At 41.9% G+C, this 27,963-nt stretch overlaps 2 protein-coding genes across 10 annotated transcripts in view; one reads left to right on the top strand and one right to left on the bottom strand.

Moving 5' to 3' along the window:
• The window catches only part of NDUFAF2 (NADH:ubiquinone oxidoreductase complex assembly factor 2), a 135,962-nt gene extending 129,375 nt beyond the window's left edge, over positions 1-6,587 (bottom strand). The window contains exon 1 of one of the 2 annotated variants that reach the window (XM_042841723.2): positions 6,328-6,587. In XM_042841723.2, the coding sequence (XP_042697657.1) occupies positions 6,328-6,454 (127 nt within the window). In that variant the 5' untranslated portion in view covers positions 6,455-6,587. The remainder of the gene's footprint in view (positions 1-6,327) is intronic. The other variant, XM_008174482.4, reaches the window with a different exon arrangement.
• Positions 6,588-6,792: 205 nt separating this feature from the next.
• ERCC8 (ERCC excision repair 8, CSA ubiquitin ligase complex subunit) overlaps positions 6,793-27,963 on the top strand; it is a 61,808-nt gene continuing 40,637 nt past the window's right edge. For 5 of the 8 annotated variants that reach the window (XM_005281022.4, XM_005281021.4, XM_008174481.4 and 2 more), the window contains exons 1-7: positions 6,793-6,951; positions 11,379-11,474; positions 11,607-11,708; positions 16,960-17,083; positions 21,650-21,731; positions 22,773-22,841; positions 24,903-24,969. In XM_005281022.4, the coding sequence (XP_005281079.1) occupies positions 6,875-6,951; positions 11,379-11,474; positions 11,607-11,708; positions 16,960-17,083; positions 21,650-21,731; positions 22,773-22,841; positions 24,903-24,969 (617 nt within the window). In that variant the 5' untranslated portion in view covers positions 6,793-6,874. The remainder of the gene's footprint in view (positions 6,952-11,378; positions 11,475-11,606; positions 11,709-16,959; positions 17,084-21,649; positions 21,732-22,772; positions 22,842-24,902; positions 24,970-27,963) is intronic. The other 3 variants (XM_065599014.1, XM_008174480.4, XM_008174479.4) reach the window with 1 other exon arrangement.

Raw genomic sequence — 27,963 nt, 5'->3', positions numbered from 1 at the left:
AAGTTACAAGAGGAAGCAGTCCAGCTTAGCACAGGAGAAAAGGGCTACCTGAAGGCAGAGCCCAAAGGGTCAAAACATCACCTTTAAAAGTGACAGATGCAACAGAGATTGTCTCTCTCGAGTGGATCTCTTCAGCCACAGCCGCCATAAAAACCAACTGAGTAAGTTCTTTACCTCTCGGGGAACATACCCAGAGTCTCTCGAGCCTGAAGGATGCTTACTGCTAGTGCATTTTACATTGTTTAAATTTTTCTCTTTAACTACGCACTAACAATCTTCATATTTACAAAGTTTTAGAGTGGAAAATGGGATCAGTTATCTCCTATGAAATATATGCTGTTTTAATAAAATACATAAACTGTACGAGGAATTTTAACAATTATTGAATTATGAATAGTTTAAGAATCATTGCAGGTTGCAGAGCAAACAATTCATCATGTAGCAAAGCTATGGTGATGCTCTGACAGTGTGCTATACAGTTAAAAAATAAATACATTACATAGATTAAACTACCCTGTTTAGTGAAATATTTGTCTGCGATACTAAAATTAGTCATTAATCACTGTTACCTAAATGTCCAATCCCACCTTCTATCACATCCAGTTTCAGAACTGGCATCTGGAGTGTAATCTCAGAATTAATGAGTTATACTGGATGTTCCCCTCAAGACAGGCATGATGAAATTGTTCTATTTAATCACTGTCATCAATTTTTTACTAATCTTTGAAAAAGTTTAACTTGTAGCATAAGCTTATTCGGTAGAAAACAACAGAGTAGTATTGTTGAAGATTTACATTTATTTTCTAGAGACCATGTAACATTTCTGCTTTAACACAAGGGTCTGAGAAACGATACCATATGAGAGTGTTTTCTGCCCAGTTACATCCGACATTTGAATTTTAGGAAAATGAACTGCTTATAAATTCTCTCGCACTACTATTAGTCATACTCTCCTTCTCAAAGTCTCATCCTCCCTTGGCTTCTATGACTCTGTCCTGCCCTGGTTCCTTTCCTACCTCTTTCCCACTTTCCATTCCTACTCTCTGTGGTGTCTCTCAGAGCTCTGTTCTTTTCCATTCCTTCTCTTTCCTCTCCTCTCCTTCATCCACTTGCAGACTCATCTAACATCACTACATTGATGGCTCACAAATGTATCTTTCCCTTCCATAACTTTTCTAACAGCTAAGCCTTTTTTCAGTCCACACAGCAAAAACTCTTGTTGGGCACTCATCATCTCGCATGAACTTTCTTTTTTGCGATGTCCTAAACACCACATCACCACCATCCCTACCCCATCTTCCGGGCATATATAGTGCAACTGCTAAGATCATCTTCCTTGCCTGTCATTCCAACAGCCATCCTCCTCTCTTTGAATTTCCCTCCCGGTCTTCCACTGCAACAAAGTCTAGCTGCCTGTCCGCATTATTGTTAATCGTTTCTATTTTGATAGCACCCCGAGGCTTCAATCAGGTTTGCAACCTCAAAGCACTTCACCACAGAGTAAAATTAAGTCCCTGGCCTGAAGAACTTACAAATTAAATAGATGTAAAAGATAACGAGTGGATGAAGCCTATAATGGAAGGGGTGGGGATTTGGGAAGAAGATGAGCACAACAGCAATAGGGACAGTTGACTGTATAGACTCTAAAAAATGAGATCTGCATTTATGAAAATAAAAATATTTTGAAGAAACCATTTAAATGCTTTCAACGGGCCCCTCCTCATCTTTAAACTTTTCACCACACTGTCTCTCTCCTTATCTGTCATTTTATTGCATCACTCTTGCATATTATTCCCTCTTCTCTGCCAATACCACCAGTATTGGCAACCTGCTTGTCCACTTCTTCCACAACCACCACTGCATTTTTTTCTATGCCACCTCTTACATATGGAATACCCTTCACCCATTACATATGGAACCCACTTCTCTAAACTAATTCTTCAGATTTTTCAAGATGAGAAATTGTCAAGGGAGGGCCAGGGCTCTGAGGTGGCACCAAGCATTCTCTCTCTCAGGTCCTGTAGTACTTTGGTCTATTTTCAGTTGTTTGGATTTAGTGTGTGGGTGCTGTGTGGGATGTTAGTGGCCTGTGATATACAGGAGATCAGACTAGATGATCTGCTGGCCCCTTCTGGTCTTAAACTCTACAACATTTTTACTTGATTCCTACAAGAAATCACTCTACTAATAAGAGTTAGTCAGAAAGCCTTGCAGGGATATTTCCCCTTTTTTAAAAATTGGGGGTACACTGTATCCCTTTCCTCTAACTGTTAATTGTTAGTCTTCTTAGATCAGGGATCGGCAACGTTTGGCCCACGGCCCGCCAGGGTAAGCCCCCTGGTTTGTTTACCTGGGCCGGGCTGGTTTGTTTACCTGCCGCGTCTGCAGGTTCAGCCGATCGCAGCTCCCATTGGCTGCGGTTCACCATTTCAGGTCAATGGGGACTGCGAGAAGCCATGGCCAGCACATCCCTTGTCCTGCGCCACTTCCCGCAGCCCCCATTAGCCTGGAGCGGCGAACTGTGGCCAGTGGGAGCCGCGATCGGCCGAACCTGCGGACGCGGTCAGTAAACAAACCGGCCCAGCCCACCAGGGCCGCATGCCAAATGTTGCTGATCCCGGTCTTAGATTATGAGATCTCTGGCAGAGGAACTGTAGCTAACTATTCATCTGGACAGTACCTAACACATTGTGAACAAAGCATGCTGCAAAAATAACTGAAGTACAAATAAATAATACCAGAAGATGAGTGAGTGTTTTCTGCAGTGCAACTTTCCTTTCTCAAGTCCCTACCACCATCAATCCTTTTTCATTATTTTCATTTGTTTTCTCCAAGACAAAAAGGTTTATTTTAGTCTTCCCTAAGATGCTCTTTCTAAAAGCCTGAAGACATTTTCTACTTGCAATAGCAGCTGCTAAAAGCATGCAATTTAAAATTATTCACACAAAACAAAGTTGTTCTAAAACTAGCACTGTGATCTACAGAGACAATTTTCAGGGCAAATTAGTTACTAAGGCTCATAGCTAGTCCCACTTTAAAAGACTACAGAAAACCATAATGATTAGGACGCTAGGTAATCTGATAGAACAATTAAGATTAGTTTGACATAATTACAGAACATTCCAGCACCCCAACCATACTACATCACACTCTAAAGTAGATTTAATCCAAAAACTATGTGCTGGGGAAGGATGAGAAGAAGCTGCATGAGTTGCCTGGATTGAGGAATATGGGTATGTGCAATATAAGAAATGAGTCTAATGTTTGTAGAGAAGTGTGGGGTGTACTCTGTGGGAGCAGATACTATTAGAAGCATTTATGGAAGAGTTTATACAGTTTAGGGAGAACAGGCCAAAGAAAGTCAGACTAGTTTCGTGTAAGTTTCCAAAGAATTTCACCTACATGCATATCCTAAAAAATTTCCTGAATGAAAAAGAAGTCCGTTAGAAAAGTCTGTTTTGACAGAGGTAAAAGGAAAGCTCTAAGATCACCTGATGGGTGGGTTTATGTTTACTTACTTTAAAATAACAGTCAATTTGAAAGCTGTGTTTTTTTAAATGAGTTTCATGTTCTAGACCCTTCCCCACTTTCCTACTTTAAAAAAAGGTTTCTCTTCCCTATTGTCCTGTGCATTAGCACCTGGGAAGCTAACCGACTATAGAAAGAGTGAAAAAGGTTACCGGAGGTCCCTGGTATACATCTCCCCCTTATCCGTTGTTTTGGATATCCGTCACTCATCAATAGGGGAACGTGTTCCAATTTACATTGATCCTGATCCCATATCATTTGCACAGATAGGGACTGATGTGAATTGGAACACATTCCCCTATTGTACAGTACAGTACAGTACTGTACTTGCGACCGCTGGCCATGTTCAAGGCTTATTACCTATGGAGGACGTTCTCCATGTTGATTAAGGAGACACCAGGTGAAGCCTAGTGTAAAGGAGTTTTGGAAGTCCTACAACATCTTGAACAGCATGGAAAACATTGACACGTTGTGGGAAGAGGTCACTTCACAATGTATGAATGACATTTGGTGCCGTGCATGGCCAGATGCTGTCCACAGCTTCGTGGGATTTGATGCCATTCCTACTCTCAAGCAAGAAACAGTCAAGTTGGCGAAGGATGAAGAATTGATTGAACTGGACCAACAACGGCTATCTAAAGAAAGCAAGGACGATGATGTAGGGCAGGAAGCCAGGAGTCTGATGACAAAGAATCTCTCCGTTTCTTTGGATTGCTGGATGAGATGACAGAAATCATACAGGGCAGTGATCCTTTTTGTGAACGGTCTGCCAAAGCCTCCAGGGCTCTCAATGATGCAGTGGCTTGCTACAGGGAGATCTATTGTTCAAAAATTCATGCAGGAGAGCAGAGGTCGATAAAACCTTTTTTTAAGACTTCTGCAACCAAAAGGCCAGCCACAGAAAAGCCAGCCCAAGAAAACCGAGCCGCCACCCCAACCTAAGTTTAGCGTAATTGACACTATTTTATAATGTATTACAGTACTGTATTTACTTTATTAAAATATTCTATGTGTTTGAATGGTGTTAGTAGGGTTCTACATTATTTTATACAATGTTTTATATGTAAAATGTGTACTGTATGACCTGCCATTGTAAAAAGGTACACTGTTTAGGTATACTGTTTAGGCAAAAAGAGCATCATCATAGGCAAGTGTGGTGAAGTTGTGAATGCATCCGCCCCTTATTCCATTATTTCTCATGGGGAAAAATTCCCTGGTATCCATCGTTTCAGTATCCATCGCCCTTTTCAAGAACGCATCCTCAATGTATACAGGGGACCGCCTGTATATATATATTAAGTATTATGAAATTAATCTTGTTAGTCTTTCAAGCCTGGTTCACTTATTTTCTTCTTTTATATATAGCCCTCTAATATGGCTAATGTAAGTCTTCTCAAATCCCCCCCAATGGAAATAGCATTATTTAAAACAACAATAGTAGAAAGCACTAGGACAGGGAACAGAGTCAGACTAGACCACAAGTGAAGAACCTGATTCAATATTACAGGGATATTAAACAAATTTAGTTCAGAGGCACATTCCCCCCTTTTTTATCTTTATCAAAACAGCCCACAAAATACAGTATGCTACTAGCTGATGTGAGAAGGAACACAGTACAAGCTTCACAGTAGCGGCAAAGTTGAAGAAAGAAAAAAAGTACTTGGGTTAGGAGCTTAAGGAAAACTATAGACAATGTGGGGGTATATAGGGAACTCAGGGGAAGAAGGAGAAACACTTAAAAGACATGCAGGGGAATTTCTGGGCAATGTACATGGAGAATAAATAATTGGGCAGGAAACAATCTATGAAAGGGTAAACCTGTGGACATGGGGTGGACCACATAGGCTGGTGGAGAGGCTAGCAGAGAGGAAGTATTGAGAAGTTGTAAGAATGGGTATTCTGGGAGATGAAACTGGTTAGGGGTAGGATGTAAGCAAAGGAGACTATGAGCAGGAGTAGTGGGTATCCTGGGGGCAAGTTCAAGGCTTCAGTCATTATCTTCAAAGTTCTCCATGTCCTGGGCCCACCGCCCAGGATACATGAAACACGGTCTAAAGCTCTGCGACGAAGACCATGTTGATCACTTCACGCCTCCTGCACAATGAAACCCACAATGCTAAGAATAAAGTTCCTGTCTGTGGGAGACAGAACTCAGTCCAGGAGCGGTCCTAGACTGCGGAATGAAGTCCCCTGGGAACTAAAGGCCATCACAAACCTCACCACTTTACAATCTAAGTGTCTGGCTCATTTCTTTGACCTTGCCTTCTCCAATATAAACATACAGCCATATGTGTATTTACTTGTTTAAAACTCTGACCACAACAAGACACTGTGCTGCACACAGGTGTCCCCTGGGGAGAAGATCAGAGAGCAAACTGTGACAGACGTGCTGTCATGCTGCTTAATGAACTACTGGAAGGCGCTCAGGCACTAGGATGATGAGCACGGTGTAAGAACCTATACAGCACAGAAGAGAGTAGGATACAGGGAACAATGAGGGTAGCCTAGGGGCAGGGAGGCCTGGGAGAGGCTCGGGACAGAGGGAGTAGGGTGCCTGGCGGCAGGTGAGGTGGGTTTGGGGGTGCCTGGGGGAGAAGGCTGGGGGCAGGAGAGGTGGGGTCAGAGGTGCCTGGGGTCAGGCTGGGGGCCCGGGTGCAGACGATGAGGGGATACCCTGGAAACGCTATAGGCGGGCTGAGCTGCAAGGAGGGGGATGCTCTGCCAGAGGCAGGCCCAGCAACCCCCCCCCCCCCCCGAGAGAAGGCTGTGAGTCCGTGGCAGCCCCACCCCCGCTCTTACCAGCCCAAGTTTGGTGTTTGGGGATCTTGTAGTATTTGTTTCCAAACGGGTCGCTGTCCACAAACTGCTTCTCTGGCCCGAGAAGCCGGAGCCGCAGGGCGCGCAGAAGCCGCCAATGCCCGCCCATCCTCCCGGGCGAGACTCGCTTGTTCTGCCGCGGTCACCCCTTCTCCCCGGCGGTGAAACCAGCGACTTCACAGGCCTCGCCCCGCCTCTGAGCCCGAGAGCGCCAAGTACCTGCCACGCCTCTTCCGCTTAGGCCCCGCCCCCAAAGCTGTGATCTCCAAGTACCTGCCACACCCCTTCCGCTTCGGCCCCGCCCCCAACGCTGTGAGCGCCGTGTACGTGCCCCGCCCCATCCGTCTCAGCAGCGTCCCCAAAGCTCAGAGTCGTGTACGTGCCCTGTCTCTCCTGCTTAGGGGCGGGCTGTTGACTATCCAATAACAGTCCTCTCCATTGGTCACGGTCGTTTCGCACTGAGCCAATCGGCGTCACCCTATTTACAACATGGCGGTGCTCCTGGATCTAGTACTTGCCTGGTCCCGCCATGTTGGCCTTTATTTCGGCCCGCCAAGCCGGTCTCGACGATCCGCTGCGGTTGCGCCGGGCTGAGTCCACCCGGAGGTAAAGAGTCTTTAGGCTCCTGCAGTTCAGTCTCTTCTCGGCTTCGGCCTGACTCGGGCTGTGCCCGGGCGGAACGGGCCACGGAGAAGCCCGGGAATTTCCCTCTCCTCGTAGGCGCTCTGTACGTGCCGGCCCACGTCTCGGATCTTGCCCGCCCTGGGGAGCCAGGACCCTGCGCGGCCCCTGGGTCCCACAGCTGCGCCGGGGGTAGTGAGGGGGCGGTGGCGGCGGCAGAGTTTTTCAACCTCCCCCCCGCGCACTGTGTTGCCCCCACTTGATGCGGGAGGCAGGGCCAGGTGACGGGGCCGTGCCTTAGTGTCTCCTCCCTGGGGTAAGGGATGATGTTTTTACACCAGTGTCGTCCTTTGCCCATTATCAGACATCGACAAGGCCCTGCTGGGCCAGAGCTTTTAACTGGACCTGGGATGACCTGAAACTGCCCTGTCACGGCGAGCGTTTGGTCTCGTCTGTCTGAATTTTACCCTCCGTTCCAGTTTGAGTGCCAGTGGATGAAACCAAGAGTCATGCTCTTTCCCTCTATTTCTGCTTTCTCGCTGCACCCCCCCCCCCCCAATTTCCCATTGAGCATTTTTTTTTAGCAGCTCTCTGTACCGACGTTTGTTTGAAGAAAAACTCAGAAAGGGGACAGGCTATTTATTAAGTGATTTCTTCAGATGTGAAGGATTATATTAATTAGTGCTATTTCTGACAGTAGTGACTCTAGAATAGGTGTTCAGTCTAGAGGTGGTAGTAGTAGTGCTAAGCCCAAGCATTCAAAAATCATGTAAGTCCAAAAATAAGGTATTTAAAAGCATGTTATGTTGGGTTTTTTTACTTACCTTCTGGATTTTGTGTGTTTGGTTTCACACGTTTAAACTTTTTTTCTGTAACCACTAAGGCTGGAAACTTCCTCCTTAGAAAATGAAAACTGAGATTCTCATGTTATCACACAATTCATGGAGCTGGGGCTTTAATAAAAAAAATTACATCTATTACTAAGACTTGTGATAAAATGAGAATTGGCTGCATGGAAGTAATGATCTAGCCGCTGTCCTTTGGCTGGACAAAGTTATGTATGTTACTGTCTGTTTTCATTTCAGTTGCACACTTTAAATGCATTATATAATGTTTTAAAATTACACAAGAATTATGACAAGGAATCCTTGTGGCACCTTGGAGACTAACAGATTTATTTGGGCAAATGCTTTATAAATTTGTTAGTCTCTAAGGTGCCACAAGGACTCCTTGTTGTTTTTGTGATACAAACTAACACGGCGACCCTTATGAAACAAGAATTATGCTTTACCCCAAATCTGTGTCAGACTCATGCTTGCTACCTTCCACTACCTGCTGCATGCAAAGTAGTTTGGCTTCAGTGCAGTACGTTTCACCACAGCAGCCATTGTAATGCCTGGTGATATGATGCTGTTTTTGCCAAAGTGTAGCCTTGTGTTGTAACATGCTACTGTAAACCCCATGACATTGTAAAAGCTAAGTTGCATCCTACACGATGAACATGGCATGCTTATTTCCATCCCCCTAAAGTGTATTTGTTCTACATCCTTTTATACAATACCTGTTTACAGACACTAATGTGAACATCTTGAGCATCATATCTAAATGAATTTTATTTGGTTTCTCCTTTCTGAATATTTCACAAATAAATCACTATGAGTTATGGTTGGGCCTTGTAGGACTTCTCAAGTCACAATTCTTTTTATTTAGCTATAACAGAGAACCTTTTCTAGTGTAGGCTAGGCCTGTGTGAAAACCAATACACTAAAACGTCGTGAATCTGCAGACAGACTAAAACAATAAGTATGAGGCACGAATTTCTCTTTTTATCTCAATTAGATGTTAATTCTGAAACCTAAAGATGACAATTTAAATGTCAACATTGTTAAAAAGTTCACTGATGATGATTTTAGCAGAAATATTCAGCTAATCTCATTATCCCATAATTAGGGCTCTACCAAATTCACGTCCATTTCAGTCAGTTTCACGGTCAAAGGAATTTTTAAATAGTTAAAGTCATGCTTTCAGCTATTTAAATCTGAAATTTTACAGTGTTGTAATTGTAGGGGTCCTGAGCCAAAATGGAGTTGGGGTGGGGGTCACAAGGTTATTGTGGGGGGTGTTGTAGTACTGCCACCCTTACTTCTGCGCCGCTGCCTGCAGAGTTAGACCCTCAGTCAGCAGGTACCGCTCTCAAGTCACTGGATAAGTAAGTGTGGCAATACTGTGCCACCCTTCCCCCTTAAAATAACCTTGTGACCCCCCTGAAGCTCTGTTTTGGGTCAGGACCCCCAATTTAAGAAATGCTGGTCTCCCCCATGAAATCTGTGTAGTATAGGGTAAAAGCACACAAAAGACCAGATTTCATGGTCTGTTACGTATCGGGAGTAGCCATGATAGTCTGTATCTACAAAAACAACAAGGAGTCTGGTGGCACCTTAAAGGCTAGCAGATTTATTTGGGCATAAGCTTTCGTGGGTAAAAACCTCACTTCTTCAGATGCATCTGAAGAAGTGAGGTCTGTTGCGTGTTTTCCATAATCCCAAACCGCATCCTGCACTTTTCCAGGTACCAAGAGCCTGATGTGTTTGCCAGCCAGCTGCCAAAATCTTCAGCTTCTCCCAAGAATCTGTATGATACAGCTATGCATTGTCAATCCAAACATCTGATTATATTATTCATTTTCTGTATTTAATTCAATAGAACCCTAATTTTTTAATTTTAAATTAAGCTGCAGCAGGATTTCCAGTCTGCTACAGCCAGGCATTTAGCACAGAATTTAATTCCAGATTGCAATGGAGAATAAATAGCTTTTGGTATAAGAATAGTAGTTAAGAGACTGCTGCTAAAGTAAAAATTTAGGTACCAATCTGTGAAAGTGAAATGCTGAGCACTTCCAGCTCCATTTGACTTCAGCTGCAGGAGGCATTCAGCACCTTGAAAAGTGGATGTTCATGTCGTGCATATAAATTGTGGTTTTCCTGTACTTTTGTTGGCAAATGGGATTGCTCAGTAGAGTGTAGATTTTTCATAACATGGTAGCAGAATTTCTAACTCCACTTACGGAGCTTGGTTTTGGTGCATATCACATTTTCATAACTAAGAGGAGCCGTAACTCATTGAACTAAAGAACTTATAAAAGGTGTTTCTCGTTATCACCTACCTTGCTCAAAGCTAGTTTCACTTTGCAGTCATTAGAAGACGACAGTAAAATGTGAAAGGACTTTCATAGATATATTTTAATAAACCCACAACTTTGACCTCACCATATTTTTCTCATTAATTTTATTGTGCTATTCATAAGTCTTTTGATCAAATGACTATTTAGTATTTTTCTGAATCTATAAAATGCTGAGTCCTTTTTTGCGTGTGTGTGTGTGTATATGTGTGTGCGTGCGCGCTGTTTCATCCTGGATAATAAACTCCAAGCACGTTGTGATCTCATCAACACACTTTTTTGCTTAATTTGAATTTTTTTAAGACCAAGTATCTTTCCTATCTTTGATCAGATGTTGAGGAAAATTGTAGTTATTCTTGTCAGTTACAACAGAAGAAAAATGTTTGATTGACACTTAGAACAGTAGCTGGATTTGCATGATCATACAAATTAAGAGTAAAAACAAATCTTGTGCATAACACAGTGAATGCTTCTGATGTTTCATTAGCTGAATTTGAATTATCAAAAATTTTCATGAGGATGTCATTTGTTTCTTTCTTAGTGATACAAAAGATGTGGAAAACATATTTAATTATTTGTAACTGTCACGTGGTGGTGGTTTTCTTATTCATTCTGTATAACAAATCACTTTTTCATTTACTAAAATAACTGGTTTCAGAGTAGCAGCCGTGTTAGTCTGTATCTGCAAAAAGAAGAACCGGAGTACTTGTGGCACCTTAGAGACTAACAAATTTATTAGAGCATAAGCTTTCGTGGACTACAGCCCACTTCTTCGGATGCATAAAATAACTGGTTTGTCCACTAGGTGTCCTTAGTTTTATTAAATAAACTACCAAATGATCATGGTTGGGATGAAGACTAACTTATTTGTGAATATAGTAGATATAAAAGTATATAAATATTTCACTTTTTTATATTTCTGATACTTGCATTATATGCCCATTTTCAGTTATACATTTGTTGGCATTAATTGCTAAATAAAGATTTGTAGTCCTCCACCTCCAAATAATATACAGTGTGGTAATTTCAGCCAGTTACACATTTCTTATTTTTAGTTCTACATCAAGTCTGAACATGTACTTTAAAATGTAAAGGGTAATAATTGAATGTATTGAGTCAAAGAAGAATTCTGAGGATCACAAATTTGACTTTTTGTTGTACTAAAGAAAAGGTAAAATTTGAGTACTTCCTGATTCTCACCGTTCATGGTTTGATATATTCTGTTTTTTTAAAGGGTACTAAGCTTGGAGCTAAACAAAGATAGAGATGTGGAAAGAATCCATGGCAGTGGTGTTAACACCCTGGATATTGAACCTGTTGAAGGAAGATAGTAAGTAAATTATGCTGTTTTATTATCATGTTGATTTTACAGAAGTTACTTTGCTGAATGTGAACATTCAGTTACTTTGAACAGATTGTGAGTGTAGGATATCTAAAAGCTATGTTATGTTTGTTCTTACAGCATGTTATCAGGTGGGTCAGATGGTGTTATTGTACTTTATGACCTTGAAAACTTCAGCAGAAAACCATGTTATACATGTAAAGCAATTTGTTCTGTGGGCAGGTACGTATCTTTTAAAAAAAAAAATCACTGAAATATTTTTAGCAATTTTATTGTATATTTTGCATTGAATTCACAAATTGTTGCACTTTAGTATTTTACTTCCTACATAAAACCCTAATCACACATAGGACCAGACAACTTTGATTAAAAAAAAACATTAATGACACACTCAGTTAAAAGTATAATCAATTCTGAAGTTGTAGGAGCAGCTGTTCCGTTTTTTATGTTTTTTTTAAATGTTAGCTAATCTAGTAGTTTCATTAGTCATGCACGTAAAAATAGGAATCTACTGACCATACAGTTATATAAAACTTTTCATCCAAGGAGTTCAATACTGTAAAGCATTGGATATTTTTACAGAGAGGAAAATTGGAGGCACACAGAGATTGTGTGTTGCCTAGGACCTCACGGAGCATCAGTGGCAGAGTCAGCAATAGAAGCCCAGTCTCCTGACTTACAGTCCTGTTTTAACCCTAGAAAACCCTGCTTTTCCTGTTTTCAACTTACAGATTCCTTATTCTGACTTTCATGTTATCCCACACTGAAATTGACCATGTAGATGTACAGTGCTATGTCTAGGCATAAGGACAGTAATTTACAATTCACTCTCTTTAGTAGACTGGATAGAATCCAAAATAATTTGCAGCTAGTTACTTATGAAGTTGGGAAAATTATTTTGAGGATTCTAGACAAATGATTTATGCAGTGGTAATCTGGAATTTGCCAAGGTCATGCTTGAATGAGGACAGTCCCAATATTACTGGCAAAAGATAGGCCATAATTTTATTCACAATTCATTCTACAATATTACAGCTAAAACTGACAGAGAACTTAGTATATACGGTAGCCCTATAGTAGAATTAATGCATCTGTATAACCTACTCACAAGTCCCCAATGCCCTTACAGATTTGTCAGACTTTCCCTGCAGGTCATAAGGATTTGTTCTTTTTATGTATTTATTGTTGCCCATCCTTGTACTTAGGAAGTTGGGCCGTCCCACAAGCAAAGACTTTTTCTGTGTCTCATGATAGTTTGGCCTTCCCTGCAGGAGTTAGTGGGTACCTGTAGTAGTTCCGGGGTGGGGCTCGTCCCTTCCTGGGGCGCCTGAAAGTCAGGCTGCCCCGCTACAAAGCGAATAACAGTTAGGGCCCCGACCTTTGGGTAGGGGCTAAGCACACAATTGACAGTTCAGGGCTCAGGCCCCTATGCAGAGACTGAGCACACAATTAACAGTTCAGAGCTCAGGCCCCTATGCAGGGACTGAGCACACAATTAGCAGTTCAGAGCTCAGGCCCCTATGCAGGGACTGAGCACACAATTAGCAGCTCCGGCCCTAGGTCAGGGCGGGGCAGCACACCAATAGTCAGTGGCCCAGGCCTTGTAGCAGGGGCTGGGTCAGTTTGGGTTAGCCCAGGCCCTAGGTCAGGGCGGGGCAGCCAACAGATAGTCTGCCAGGGGCCCAGGCCCCTTGGACAAGGAGGAGGAGGAGAGACTGCCACCCGGCGTGGGGTGGCAGGGGGGGAACACAGGCCCACCCACTCCACTGTGTTCCAGCCCGGGGCCCTATCCGCAGCAGTCCGTCTGCCGCGCAGTCAGTGGGGATCCTGACCGCAACACACTGACATGGGTTCGGGGTCTGCTATCCCCGGGCCACTTCCCATCTCCTCCTCCATGGGTACCTGCTCCTCCTGAGTTCCGTCTGCTGGGTCGCAGATCATAGGCTCCTCCGGGCCCCAAGCACCAGGTAGGTCTGTCGCTCCCTCTGGGCCCTCGGCAGGGGGAAGCTCAGACCGCTCCTCAGGATACCGGGCTCTCGGCAGGCTCGGCCAGTCCTCCTCAGGATACCGGGCTCTCGGCAGGCTCGGCCAGTCCTCCTCAGGATACCGGGCTCTCGGCAGGCTCGGCCAGTCCTCCTCAGGATACCGGGCTCTCGGCAGGCTCAGGTCCGTGGGAGCTCGGGCACCAGCATCTGTCCTCTCCCACTGCCGGCCAGCTACTGAGCGCTGGGGCCTGGCCTTTATACTTCCTGTCCCGCCCCTTGACTTCCGGGGGGCGGGGACAGGCCGCGGTGGCTCCGCCCACTCTGGCGGCTTTTCTGGCTCATCGCTTCCTGGGGCGCCTGGAAGCCAGGCCGCCCCGCTACAGTACCCTTTCCCCTTATTCCCATGGCTGGGTGTTTGAGGCCTAGAAGCTGGGTATGTGAACTAGATACAGCATTGACTACTGCAGCAAAGATTACCTACAACAGCAGAAAGGCCTAAATTGTGACAGGAACAGAAAAAGATGCTAGAGAATGCATCAAAACGCGGTACAGATACTGTTAATAACCTGCAGTCTCTAGGTGTCCATCCTTATGGGTGTCTGGACAAACTAAAGTGATAATTAACATTAAGTGAATAAATCCCAGAATTGGAACAAACTCTTAAACATAACAATTACATAATACACACTAACCACATAAAACATTAAATAAGAGAATAATTCTGAATCTAGCCTTGAACAATGCCATCATTACGCTTCTTAGTGTGTGTCAAGATTCAGTGGAATATTCCATAGCTGAAGACCCTGTTTATGGCCACATCAAGACTGTACTTTTAGATGGATGTCAGTCTGTTTCCACAACAGGCACTTTCTCCGATAGATACATCCCTTATTATTTCCAGCTTTAAACACTAATAGTAAAACTTAATCTTATTCATTAGACTCTACCCAATGATACAATAGGAAATACATTTTTACAAAAGAGAATTAAAATGAGGCAAAGAGTCTAGTATTATTAAATATATTAGAAATCTATATGAATTATAGATAATTAAAATATCTGGAGTTAAAATAGCCAGGGAAATAATTATCTCTCTTCCTGATTCAGGACATCACAAGCCAATTATTAACTGCCTGCCATTAAGAAGAAGACAAGAGCCTTTAGTACTTGGGCTGCTGTGTTTTACAGCGTTGTAATTTCTATTTGTCAAGGGGAGCCCTGAATAAATTGCATTGTGGCAATCCAGCTTGGAGATCACAAAGGACCTAAGCACTGTGATAATTTTTCTTGAAGATATGACTCTTAACGGCTTGCAAATATTTGAAAGATTAAACCTGTGCTTCCATTTTCATCTCCTGGTCAAAATGAACTATAGATTCTGAGCCCTGTGAATCTGCTTCAGATTGTGATTTTTACTAAAGACATCTACCTACTGTAAGACAAGGCACTGCCTAGCACAGCAGAGACTGGTTCTAATAGGACAGATTTTTCTCAGCAGACAGAGAATGGCTTAAGTGTTTAAACTAAGAGATGGCTTCAGAGGGAGAGGAAATTTCGGATTGTACACTTCACCTAACTGTACAGCTCCACTGAGTGATTCTGTGCTGTAGCAAAGACAGATATTCTCCTCTGTATTTTAATGCTATGATACATCTACATATGGACTTGATGGAGAGTATCTTAGAGTCCTGAAGCTTGCCACTTCACGATTGTTCTAAAGCTTGATCCCTGCAATTTTATTTTCCTGAGTTCACTTGTAATGACAGTGAGCTTTGGAAACATCTAAAAGGGATGAGACTCTTAGCGATAAGGATACTAATAGGAGCAGAGATCCAATTATAGTTCCTCAACAACCACTAGAGATTCTAATATGCTATCTTAAATAGTTCACCAATTCTCAAGATCTCATTAAATTGAAATGTATTTAGGAGTCTGTGAAGATGAAATCAAACAAGACCTGTGTTGCAAGATACTATCTAAATTCCCTGAAGTGTTATCTGACCTAGATTACTACTGGAACAAAGACTGTGGTTAGCAACATACCAAAATAGTAAAATTTTGTGGCACTTAAGTCATAGTTGAGATTTAACATTACCATTAGCAAATAATTGTTAAAGACCCCAATCCTGCAAACTTGTGCATATAATATGGAGTCCCATTTAAGTCAGCAGAACTCAACAGGGTCATAACTATTTGTAGAGTCAGGCCCTAAAATAATAGTTAAATGTCAAAGCCTACATTTTCAAGAGTGACTACAGATTTTGGTGTCAATATTTGGGTGCCCAACTTGAGACACATCAAAATAGCTTGGTTTTGAGAGGGCAGATGATCAGCACTTTCTGAAAATCACCCTCAAGGGGGCTCAGATTGGTCACTCAGAAATTGAGGCACCAAAATTACTGGTCTGTAGTAGTTTTGGGCCGAGGTTCGGCCCTCAGCGGGGCTGTGGGGTATCCCACCGCCTCACTCTGGTCCGGCGGCAGTCTGGGACCGCAGACCCACAGTTAAGGGCTCAGGCCCGTAAGCAGGGGCTGAGCCAAGAGGTCAGGACGCAGGCCCTTAAGCAAGGGCTGAGACAAAGTCTATAGCAGCCCAGGCCCTAAGTCAGGGCGGGGCAGCAAGCAAATAGTCAATCAAAGGCCCAGGCCCTTAAGCAGGGGCTGGGTCGGGGTTTGTAGCAGCCCAGGCCCTAGGTCAGGGCGGGGCAGCAAGCAAATAGTCAGTAACCCAGGCCTTTAAGCAAGGGACTGGGTCAGGGTTTGTAGCAGCCCCCAGCCTCTCTAGGCCAGGGAAAAAGGGGGGAGTCTGCCACCCAAGGAGTGGGTGGCAGGGGGGGACACAGGCCCTCCCACTCCACTACGTCCCAGCCCGGGGCCCTAGCAGCAACAGAAACTCGCTGCTGTCAGTGGGGATCCTGGCTGCAATACACCGACATCGCCTCTGGCAGTGCAGCAGCCAGACTGGGGTCGGCTGCCCCTGGGCTACTTCCACACTCCCCCTCGTATGGTACCTGGGCCGTCTTAGTGTTGTCGGTGCTCTCCACCAGCATTGGCTCCTCTGGGTAGGTAGCGAAGGGCAGGCTCAGCTCTTCCTCGGGGTACCTGGCACGGGGCAGGCTCGACTGGCCCGGTGAGTCAGCAGGCTGGTTGCGGCCTGCTGCTGTTTCCCAAGCGGGAGCTCGACCACAGACGTCTGGCCTGGGCTCCACTGAGCTCTGCAGGTGGGCTTTTATACTTCCAGGTCGGGGCTGTGACCTCTGAGGGGCGGGCGCCGGACCCGGTGGCTCCGCCCACGTTGGTATTGGGGAGGTTCCGCCCTCAGCAGGGCTGTGGGGTATCCCACCGCCTCGCTACATGGTTGCTTTTGAAAACTTAGACCCAGTAGTTTAATAATAATAATTTAAAAAAAAAAAACACCTTGGTCAACTAGTATCAAATCAAAAATACACTGCTGACCCTAACCAGTGCAATTCTATTATTGTATTATAGAAGCCATCCTGATGTACACAAATTCAGCGTAGAGACAGTTCAATGGTACCCTCGTGACACTGGCATGTTTACATCAAGCTCATTTGATAAAACACTGAAAATATGGGATACAAACACATTACAAGTAAGTCATTTCTAATCATTTTCATAACTTCTTATGCACTCGACCTTGGGATATACTGAGCACCAGTTTTAAGGGGTAGTGTTTCTGAAATTCCCACTGAGCTCAGTGAGAGTTGCTCAGCATTTTGAAGGATGAAAAATGTCAGGTTGGTAGCATTCAAAACTGTAGGTACGGAATACAAGGGCAGAAGTTTAGGCACTCCCATACTTGCCAGCATGCTTCAGCCTTGTTTTAGAAACCACTTATATGTTACCCATAATATGGTAGTTCAGAGTCTTCGTGATTGCTTGGTTTTTCTGCTTAGCCTGCCAATAAGAATGTGACTTGTGATGATAGACTTTGTAGTATGTACATTTGTCCAGCAACAACTGGTCTGAGAGCATAATTTATTTCTCCTGAGGTGTTGAACACTTATTGAACAATATTAATTGTTGGTTATCATCTTATTTGCGTAGCATGGGTAGTGTACTATGGGAGCACATTTGTTATAATTATAAACAATATGAACATTGTCTTTGATGGTTTAAACCTTTTGCTATATTTGTGTGAGAGGATTTTATAAGCTTAAAACAATAGAACGAGGGAAACCATGAGGAGAAACACTAACCAATTTGTCATGACTTAAATAAAGTTTACATATTACATCTATTAATCTGCTACTAAATTCTGTCCTCTAATAGCTGATATATGAATTTTGGACTGTGGTTAATCTCTTTTATTTCATGTATCAGTGGCCTTACATTGACATTGTTTGTTTGCCAAGAATATTGCCTCATACATTAAGGTGGGAAGATCATGAAAACTGGAGATTCTGTCATCTCAAGGCAATATTTCTATGCTTAAATGAGATGTGAAAATTATTATTTTCTAAACCTTTTTAAAAGTGTAATGTTGAGATGTATAGCTTTGTTTTTGTGGAGGGAGGAGGTAGTGTTGCTGTTTTGTTGTTTAAAGTGTGTTGTGTGCTTAGCAAGAACCAGATACTGCTTTAGACCATCCTCTTAGAATGAGTTACAAAAACAGTATATAAAGGACATTTGGTGTACAAACTGCTACAAAACGGTATATATCCAAAACATTTGAGTTCATTCTTTAAAATAAAAAGCAATTTTAAACTATTTTTAAAAAAAGGAAACATAACAAAAATGAAATTACCTTACATTGTCCACAACTTTAAAGATGAAGTCCCAAATTTAAACTGTAAATTTAAGCTGCATCTGAAGAAGTGAGATTTTTACCCACGAAAGCTTATGCCCAAATAAATCTGTTAGTCTTTAAGGTGCCACCAGACTCCTTGTTGTTTTTGTAGATACAGACTAACACGGCTACCCCCTGAAATTTAAACTGTTGTACTTCATAATTGTTAAAATGTCAGAAGGACACAGTGTGCCACTGAACATAAACCCTCACATTAAACCAGTGCTTCCCAAACCATGAGCTGTGGCTTCCTTGGTGAACCATGAAAGTTCATGCGGGAGCCCTCAGTGTTTGGGGGGGGGGGGGGGGGGAATTTTAATCAATAATGCCCATTTTTGTTTGTTTCTAATTAGACTATTAACTAGGCTTAAAAATCCCCTATTAGGCTGATTTACAGCTTAATATTTAGCTAGGCTTAAATGGATCTGTGTTTTATATGCTGCTGTTGTTAGGCTGGAAGCCTGTTGTGCCCTCTGCTCCTGCAGGGGACCTTCACCAGAGAGACTTCCTGCTGAAGGAAGGATTCAGCAGGAAGCCTCTTGGCTGAAAGCCCTTGGTGGTACAGAGGGCAAAGGGGGCTCCCTGCCCACTCTTCTGGCACTAGCAGATGGTTGAGGGGTGGAGGGAGAGAGAGGTCTTTTCTTTATAATAGAATGATTTTGACCAAGTACTAAGCCTTACATGTGGCAAATCTTCAGCTGAAGATGAAGATTTTAATAAAGTTAAACAGAAAAGGAGGAAAAGTAGGCAATATGATGATAGTTACTCTGTTTGGATTTTGTGTCTCAGTATTACTGCAGAAACTTCACAGCCACAATGTGGCCTTTGTTTTCAAGTGTTAGTAAATGAAAGTATGAAGCCAGGGAAACTACAGAGACATTTAGAAACTAAACCCCTGGAATTAGAAAAGTTTGGGGCTCTTGTTTACTTTCAGAAACCAGAAGAGTAAAAACAAACGAAGTCATGTCTAAAGAAGCAACTGTTCTTCAAAAGCCTTAGGCTCATCTTGTGTTATACCCATGTGAATTACAAAATGCAAGCAGGCACACACTGTTGGCAAGACACTTCCACTTCCACCAGCAATAGTCATATGAAAAATTAAATTGGGGAACAAGCAGTCATGGCACTGAAAACCATTCCCATGTCAAATGATACTATCCATTGATGCACTGATGACCTTGCAGAAAATGTTTAGGACCAGTTGGTAGAACAAGTGAAGAAGTCAATATTTTTCACCATAGTTTGATGAATCCACTGACTCAGTTTCTGTGTTGTATGAGATTTGTCAAAGCAAATTCAATAGTTGAAGAATTTTTATTTTGCAAAGAAACCCTGAACAACCAGTGAGGAAATATTCAAGATCCTTGATAAATTCATGGTGGATGAAGGTGTTAATTGGACACTGTGAGGTGTGCTGTGCTGTGTGGTGAGGCAGCAGCTATGGCCGGTAAGAACAGTGGGGTTGCAGCACGAGTAAAGAAAGTGGCATCATTTGGACACACTGAATGATTCATCACCGGGCATCAGCATTGAAAAAGTTGTGTCCTGAAGTACATAGGCCTTCAGTAGTGGTGTTAATTTTATGAAATCCCAGGCAGTGAACACACAGTGTTTTAGTGTGCAAAGAGATAGGCTGTAACCATACTCAGCTTCCGTTTCACGGTAAAGTCATGTGGTTATCTCATGGGAAAGTGTTAGAATACATCTTTGAATTGCCTGGCAAAATCAGAAATTTTCTTCTTGGGAAAACAGATCTTGCAGATAACATGAATAATATGGATTTCTTGACTACATTAGCTTACCTGGTGGATATATCAGGCAAATTAAATGCACTGAGCCGAACACTTCAAGGTAGGAATACAAATATACTAGATATGAAACATAAAATTGGGGGATTCATGAACAAGCATTGTCTGGAGGTGCCATGTTGAAAAGGAAATTACTGAGATGTTTCCAGTGTTCTAAAACTTTTTAAATAGAGTGAAAGTGATAAAAATGCTATTAAAGACCAAATATTAACTCATTTATGGAATCATAGGGTCAGAAGGGACTGCAAGGTTTTTTGTTTGGATAATATTCCTATTTTGATGAATATTTTCCTGGAATTGAACATGAATCTCTGGATTCGAAACCCCTTCTCACTAACATTTGAATCCATTCCAACCTTTATTATCTCAACTTAAAAAAATATTAGAATTGTCAAGAGATCTTATTCAGAAGGCCAAGTTTTCAAATCTTACAGACCAGGAATTCTGGATTTCTGTTGAGAGAGCGCCAAGAACTCTGTGGTATAGCTATGAAAGTGCTGCTTCCTTTCACTTCCAGTTTTCTCTGAGTCTTAAGTAGTCAGCAACAATTTTTGTGAAAACTAAACACAGAAGTAATTTAAATGTCTAAAATGACTGGCGCTATCAGAGATTCAATAAAACATTGCACAACTATGTAGTTTGAAACAGCTCTGTTCTTCCCAATAAAATCTTAGGCTGCGTCTAGTCATGCCAAAAAATCCACATTTTCAAATTATAGTTTTAAAAACCCAGATTAGACCAGATTATGTAATAAACAAACAGTATGTAGTTGAATAAAATCACAAAACGGTCCAAACTCATGTTCTTATTTGGTTGTGAGGAGCCACCAAGCTTTAAAATATCGATAAGGGGGACACAGTACTAAACAATTCAGGAACCGTGACAATAATGCAGCACTGATGTTGAAAAATTGAGGACACTGGTAAGGAAATTTGAAAAGTCAAGGTTCTTAATGGTAATATTATCAGTCTTCTTGCACATAATGTGTATTTGGTGGCTTATATTTTAGTATGTAAACAATAAAACAGAGGTGATTTCAGGAACTTGTCAACATAGCTCTTGAGTCCCAACAGAAAATGGGGAGAAAAATATATAAAATAAGGGACCAACTTTAAAATTAAGGTGACACTTCAATTTAGCCACTCACTATTGCCTTTTGTTTATATCCTTTGTTTTTTGAGGTAGCATGTTTTGTATGTGATTACAAGAGGTATTAGCTCTCTTTCCTATTATCACTGATTTCCATTTCCATACCCCCACCTTCTTCCTTGCTTTTTTTTCTTACTCCCCTTTTCCCCCCTTGTCACTGTAATCAGAGCATTTTCTTCCAGGCTTTAGTACTCTTTGCCATGTTAGCTCCATGACCTGCCAGTGCTAAATGTCTAGTTCTGATAGCATGACTATTTGCATGATTAAGCACTTAGTCAGTAGAGCATGTGAGCAGCCTTGTAAACAGTAACTCTAACTTGAAAAATGCTTAACAATTTTAAAGAAGATTCAAATTCTCATTATGATATTAATCAAGGGGCAAAACTGATAGATGTTTTCTTTTAATTACCAGCCTGCAGATGTGTTTAATTTTGAGGGAACAGTTTATAGCCATCATATGTCTCCAGTTGCTACCAAGCACTGCTTAATAGCAGGTATGTATACGTTTTTAAGAAGTTCCTATCTATATTTGGGTTGTAGTAAGAGGCAAATGATTAAAAACTAGCTTTATTTTTCAATGACTTTTTACCTGTGCAACAGTCTTGTCTATTTTCAAGCAAATAATATCAGACTTCGTAAAACTGAGGTCATTTTTTAAATAAAATCACTTAATTTGGGCTTATACTGTTTATGAAAGGAAAGTACCCCCTTTGCATTTCTGAAATGAGTAAACCACGCACCACCGAGTTTGCATGGTTCAGCTAGTGTTTCTAAATACACACAACTCAGATTAATGCAGCTAAATCAGTATTTGGTCTTGAGATCTATTGGAGTTGAATGTGTACTGTATACTGTATGTATTTACTGTTGTCTATTAATAAAAAAATTCTTTAGAGAAGGGGCAATATTCTTAATTCATAAATTTAGAAAAAAGAGCAGCCTTGTTTCCCCTATAACAGCGGTTTTCAAATTGTGGGTTGGGACCCCAAAGTGGGTCCAGCCCTGTTTCAATGGGGTCGCCAGGGCTGGATTAGACTTGCTGGGGCCTGGGTCCAAAGCCAAAACCTGAAGACACCTGTCCTGGGTAGCAGGGCTCAGGTTATAGGCCTCCTGCCTGGGGCTGAAGCCCTTAGGCTTTGGCTTTGGCCACCCTGCCTGGGGTGGTGGGGCTTGGGTTTTGACTTTGGTCCCCACACCTGGGGCAGCAGGGCTCAGGTTTTGGTCCCTCCTCCTGCGGTCTTGTAATAATTTTTGTTGTCGCAAAGGAAGTTTGAGAACTCCTGCCCAACAACCTTTAAGTATGTTGTTAATGTGGGAAATTTAGTAGAATTGTATGCAGAAACTTTGAAAATATAAATCTATTGTAGTTGCAATACATTTTTAAAAATCTATTTGGTAATTTTATCAGTTCAAATGTGTGTGAAATCTTATGAAGCTGATAGTTTCTTTATATCTTTGTAGTTAGACTTGTTAGACTTTTTATTCCTTGTTAAGAGTTGGGGTTTTTTTACATTGTCTTGTTTTTCTTGTTACAGTTGGTACCAAAAGCCCCAAAGTACAGCTTTGTGACTTGAAGTCTGGATCCTGTTCTCAAATTCTGCAGGGTACTTCTTAGTCTGAAACATAATTTTTAAACAATAAATACTTTGAGTAGACCAGCCAGTGTAACGAAACACTATCCAGCCAGTGTAAAGAAACACTATAAATAATGTGTTCTCTGTAAGTAATGTGACTGATGTGTTTAGTAGTAGTTGTGAAAATTACACAGTGAAAAAGGTTCTTCTGTGTATTATTCTAGTGCTACTGAATTGGAGAACACAAATACTATTTAAAGAACAGCTATCATTTTAGGTCTATGGGCATTTTCATAATAAACCCTGATTGCTGGAGTACTAGTTAGTCTTAAATCATTCTAGTGTAACTAGATGTGTGAGAAACCAGTTTGGAGAGAAATTAGTTTATACATTTAAAATTATAAAAGCATGTTCAAAGATATTTCTGTTTGCATAACTCAGACTTCTTAAATCAAAATATTAATTAGCTGAGCAAAAGTGTTATCTAGTTAGTGTAGTTTAGTTTTAAAAATAAATTATGAATTTTTGAGATATGAAAGTTTTAAGAGACTTCTGGGGGCTTTTTAATTTATCGTTCTATAAAAAGGTAAATTCTATTTAGCATCCCTTGAGGATAAGGGGCCCTATTTTCAGCTGGTGAAAATCAACACAGTTGTACCAATTTACACCATCTGACGTTCTGACTCAGTATAGATTAATATTTGTTTAAATGTTGTTTTAGGACCTCCAGGAATGTTGTACTTGTGTTCATGAAGATTGTGTGTGTGTGTGTGTGTGTGTGTGTGTGTGCGCGCTTTTTTACAAAACCTTAATATTTTTAAACAAAATATCCTCTAGAGATTTTGTATGGATGTACTTTCTTTAAGACTCTTTGGCTTCAGAGGCTTGGGGAGTAAGATATTACTCGACATAAGGATAGTAGTATCTGAACGTTGAAGTTTATCTAATAATGTTAGGAGGCCCTAGGGCTTTATGCTCTGGAAAGCCTTGGTGTTTGAGTTGGTTGTGGGTAATTGAAATGAAACACTATCAGGGAAATATAAATGATAAAATGTTGAGTGTACTCATATAGATGTACAGAAGGAAGTGGCGTAAATAACTCTTGGTTATGAGGCCAAAGATGTATGTATATGATCTAACCTACTTTTTATCAATCCCATTATTTGCTCGCTCATGCCCATTTTATTATAAGTGGCATAGTAGCAACCCTATACACCTCTACCCTGATATAATGCGACCCGATATAACATGAATTCGGATATAACGCAGTAAAGCAGCGCCCTGGGGGGCGTGGGGCTGCACACTCCGGCAGATCAAAGCAAGTTCGATATAACGCGGTTTCACCTATAACGCGGTAAGATTTTTTTGGCTCCCGAGGGCAGCGTTATATTGGGGTAGAGGTGTATTTAGATTGCCTAACACTTTCTATTGTTTATAGTTTTTCTAGACATCTTTTTGAGGAGCTCAAAACCCAGTATGGTTTGTTAGTAAATGTATTATATCACCACTCAATAAACAGTGCATGATCCTCATGCTGCTAAGAGACCAAAATAAAGCACACACTTAACTTCAAATTTGGGATGTTGGCAAGGAGTAGAATAAATAATCTAGATATAAGATCTGCTATACATACATACATACATACATACATTTTTTTTAATCTACTGTAAAACACGGTGAAATAGCTCAATAAAAACTGGCACTAAATTGATTTTTACATTTGTGTATTTTAAATGTTATTGTTAAAAATTCTGTATGTGCTATTCTTTTGCTAGCATAGCTGTAGAATGATAAAGTCGTCTGGGCTAGTAAAGTATAGAGAGGTAAACTTAGTATTCTTCATATCATTTTCAGCTGAATGCATTCTTACCCAAGCAAAGGAAGGGGAAAAAAAAAGGTAAACTGCCAATAATCCAAAATAAGGAACACTCTTCCCATAAACTCCAAATTAATACCAGAATATTGATGGTAGTTATAAATTGATAGATATATCCAAGAGAAATGCAATTGGACTAATGCTACTTTTACTTCTATCAGAAAAGTTGTTTATCAATAAGTTAGCTGAAATTTCTCATGGTACCATATTTCTAGGTCACAGGCAAGAAGTGCTGGCAGTGGCCTGGTCCCCGCGTCATGAGTATGTCTTGGCAACTGCAAGGTAAAAACTATTTCTGTAATATAAATAAGCAGTAAAATGGCTTATAGAAAGCATTGTAAACTGACTTATTTAGAAAAAATATTTTGATACACGACATCCATAAAGTTTAATATGCATTTGAGGTGAAGGTCAGCATTAGTATTTATACTACCATGATACTGTAGATTCTAGATGGAAAAAATTGGATTGAAGAGCTATCCAAATGGTGCACACAGGGTTGGTCTACACCAGATGTGCGCAAACTACGGTGGGACCATCCTGCCCTGCCCCTGAGCTCCTGGCCGGGGAGCCTAGTCCCTGGCCCCTCCTCTGCTGTCACCCCTCCCCCGCAGCCACTCCATTGCACGGGCCGCACTCTGGCCCGCTGCTCCCGCTGGGCAGCGTGGGGAGCGCAGCTGGCTCTGGTAAGGGGGCGGGGAGTGGGGGGTCAGTCAGGGAGGAGGGGACGGTTGGATGGGGCGGAGGTTCTGGGGGGGTGGTCAGGGGATGGGGAACAGGGAGGGTTGGGAGTGGGAGTCCCAGGAGGCCCGTCAGGGGGTGGGGATGTAGATAGGGGTCGGGAGGGCAGCCAGGGGACAGGGAGCAGGGGGGTCGGATGGGGACGGGGGTCCCGGGAGGCGGCGGTCAGGGGACAAGGAGCAGGGGGGGTTGGATGGGTTGGGAGTTCTGAGGGGGGCAGTCAAGGGGGCAGGAAGTGGGAGACGGCGGATAGGGGACGGGGGCCAGGCTGTTTGGGGAGGCACAGCCTTCCCTACCCGGCCCTCCATACAGTTGTGCAACCCCGATGTGGCCCTTGGGCCAAAAAGTTTGCCCACACCGGTCTACACTTAAGTTATGTCAACATAGCTATGTTGGTCAGGGTGTGAAAAATAAACACCTTTGACTGACATAGCTCTGCCAAGAAAATCCCCAGTGTAGACGCAGCTACATCAATGTAGCTAATGTAATTCGGGAAGTGGTCTTAAATCAGCAGAAAATCACCTTTCGGTTTAGGCTGCATCTGTGCTAGAGAGCTGTTCTAGCCATAGTGTAGCTATATCCTAAGATTATAGGTTGAGTTTGTGCATGGGTGGCACATATAAGACACATGGGTTTGGTGGATGATGCAGAAGATGAGGTCATGGCACACGGATATAAGGGATTCATCTCTTTCTTCTCCCAGCCAATTATCTATGCAGATGGTAAAGTCCAGAAAAAGTCTAGACCTATAGGTATCTCAGACCAGTTGATCTTTGATTTCTTCCTGCAACCCCCGCCAGAATTGATACTAACGTGTCTCCTGTCAGCAGGCTGATAACTAAGGCCACCTTGGCCTGGTTAGAGACATAGATTTGGGGATGTATCTGAAACAGAAGCCGGCATTGGCTCATGAAACTTTGGAACTGCTGTCAGTTCCCATCTAACTGTTCGGGCAAAGGTATTGCAGGTCCGTGTTCAGGACAAGGCCCTGCAGATAGTGTTCACAGAGTGGTATTGTTAGTGCTGAGCAGCCTAGCTTGATCCTGCAGCCACTGGTTATCTCTTGTCAGCTGTGCAACTTGGGGCTGCCATGCTTGATTATCCACCTGAATTATCCATTTGGGCAAGTCCGATGCTTCTGGTGGCTATGGTGGTGGTGGTGCCAGGTCCATCCTTCTTGCACTGGGCTTGGTCCCACAGGGTCGTGGGTGGCCAGACTAATAGTTGGAGCCAGAATCCACAGCCACAACACAGGAGTCAAAAGTTAGCTAGGTCAGGATACTGAGAGGTCAGAAGCAGGAGCCAAACTGTAGGTCAGGAATCACAAGTCAGATGCCAGGAGTCAAGCTGCGTCGGGATGCCAGGAAATCAGGCCAGGGGAGAAGGAAGCACAAGGCATTCAGTGCAGCAACATTTTTCTATAACAAATGTATTATTTTCATATCTCCAATATCATTTGTTACATCAGTAAATAATGACAGAATTTTTGAAAATATTTTTTAATAGTAGATCTACTCTTTTGCAGAAATCTAATTCACTGTGGCTCTTTTAATGTAAAAAATCATTGAGGCTTGAGAGAGGCTTTGAGGTCTTCATTCTCAAAAAAATTAGAACTGAGTGTTGCTACCTCATTCTTTTCTTACCCTTCTACATCCTGTAACTCTCCTGTAATCCATAATTTGAATTGTTATGCATTTTTAGACAATGGGTAAAATTTTCAAAATGTCTTACGTCATTTAGGCAATGCTGAAAATTCCTGCAAAGTTTGAGACTCTCAAAGTAAAGGTTTTCTCAGTACTTAAAATTAACGTAAAGTGCCTTCCATAACAGAAATGGGGAAAACACTAAGGAGAGTGTGTTGCAGAATGTGACACATTACTCTAAAGAACATGAATATTCCTATTGCTGTAATTTGAAATCCTCCTCTGTGGTTGAGTACATTTTTGCAGTTTAGATATTTTGGTTAGAGGTGAAACATTGTCATCTAAAGATGAGAAATGTTTGTCATCAAACCCATTTTCAATCAGAAGTTTTAGTCAGGAAAAGATCTGTCATCCAAAGCTTTAGATGACAAAATGTTAATAGAATTTTAGTCCAATAACACTTTAGATGACCCAGCATTTCATCTCTAAAACTGCAGATGTGACTAACAGGTTTAACATGAAAATTGTTTGTCATCTAAAGGTCAAAAGTTTTGCAGTCAGCAGTTTTAGATGCCAGTCACTTTTTTGTCAGCAAACTCATTTTCACTGGCATCTCTGATATACAGCTATCACCTAACTCAGAGAAATATATGTACCTAACTCTGATTATGAAAAACCTATGACAACAATCACAACAATGATCCATTGTTAATAATTTTCTTCTTTTTACCACAAAACAGTGTTCACATTTAAGTGGCTGAAAAATTGAGGTAATTTTTGATTGTTAGAACCATAGATTGAGTCTTTGCCATACAATATTAATAATTCTAATCTTATTCTGAAATATTCTACACAGTTTCATTAATTCAGAAAAATTCCAGTCAATGTGTCC

The sequence above is a fragment of the Chrysemys picta genome, chromosome 6 (assembly GCF_011386835.1).
Source record: "Chrysemys picta bellii isolate R12L10 chromosome 6, ASM1138683v2, whole genome shotgun sequence".
Taxonomy (NCBI): domain Eukaryota; kingdom Metazoa; phylum Chordata; order Testudines; family Emydidae; genus Chrysemys; species Chrysemys picta.
Note: the sequence above shows the minus strand (reverse complement) of the source record. Positions and strands in the feature narration are given on the sequence as shown.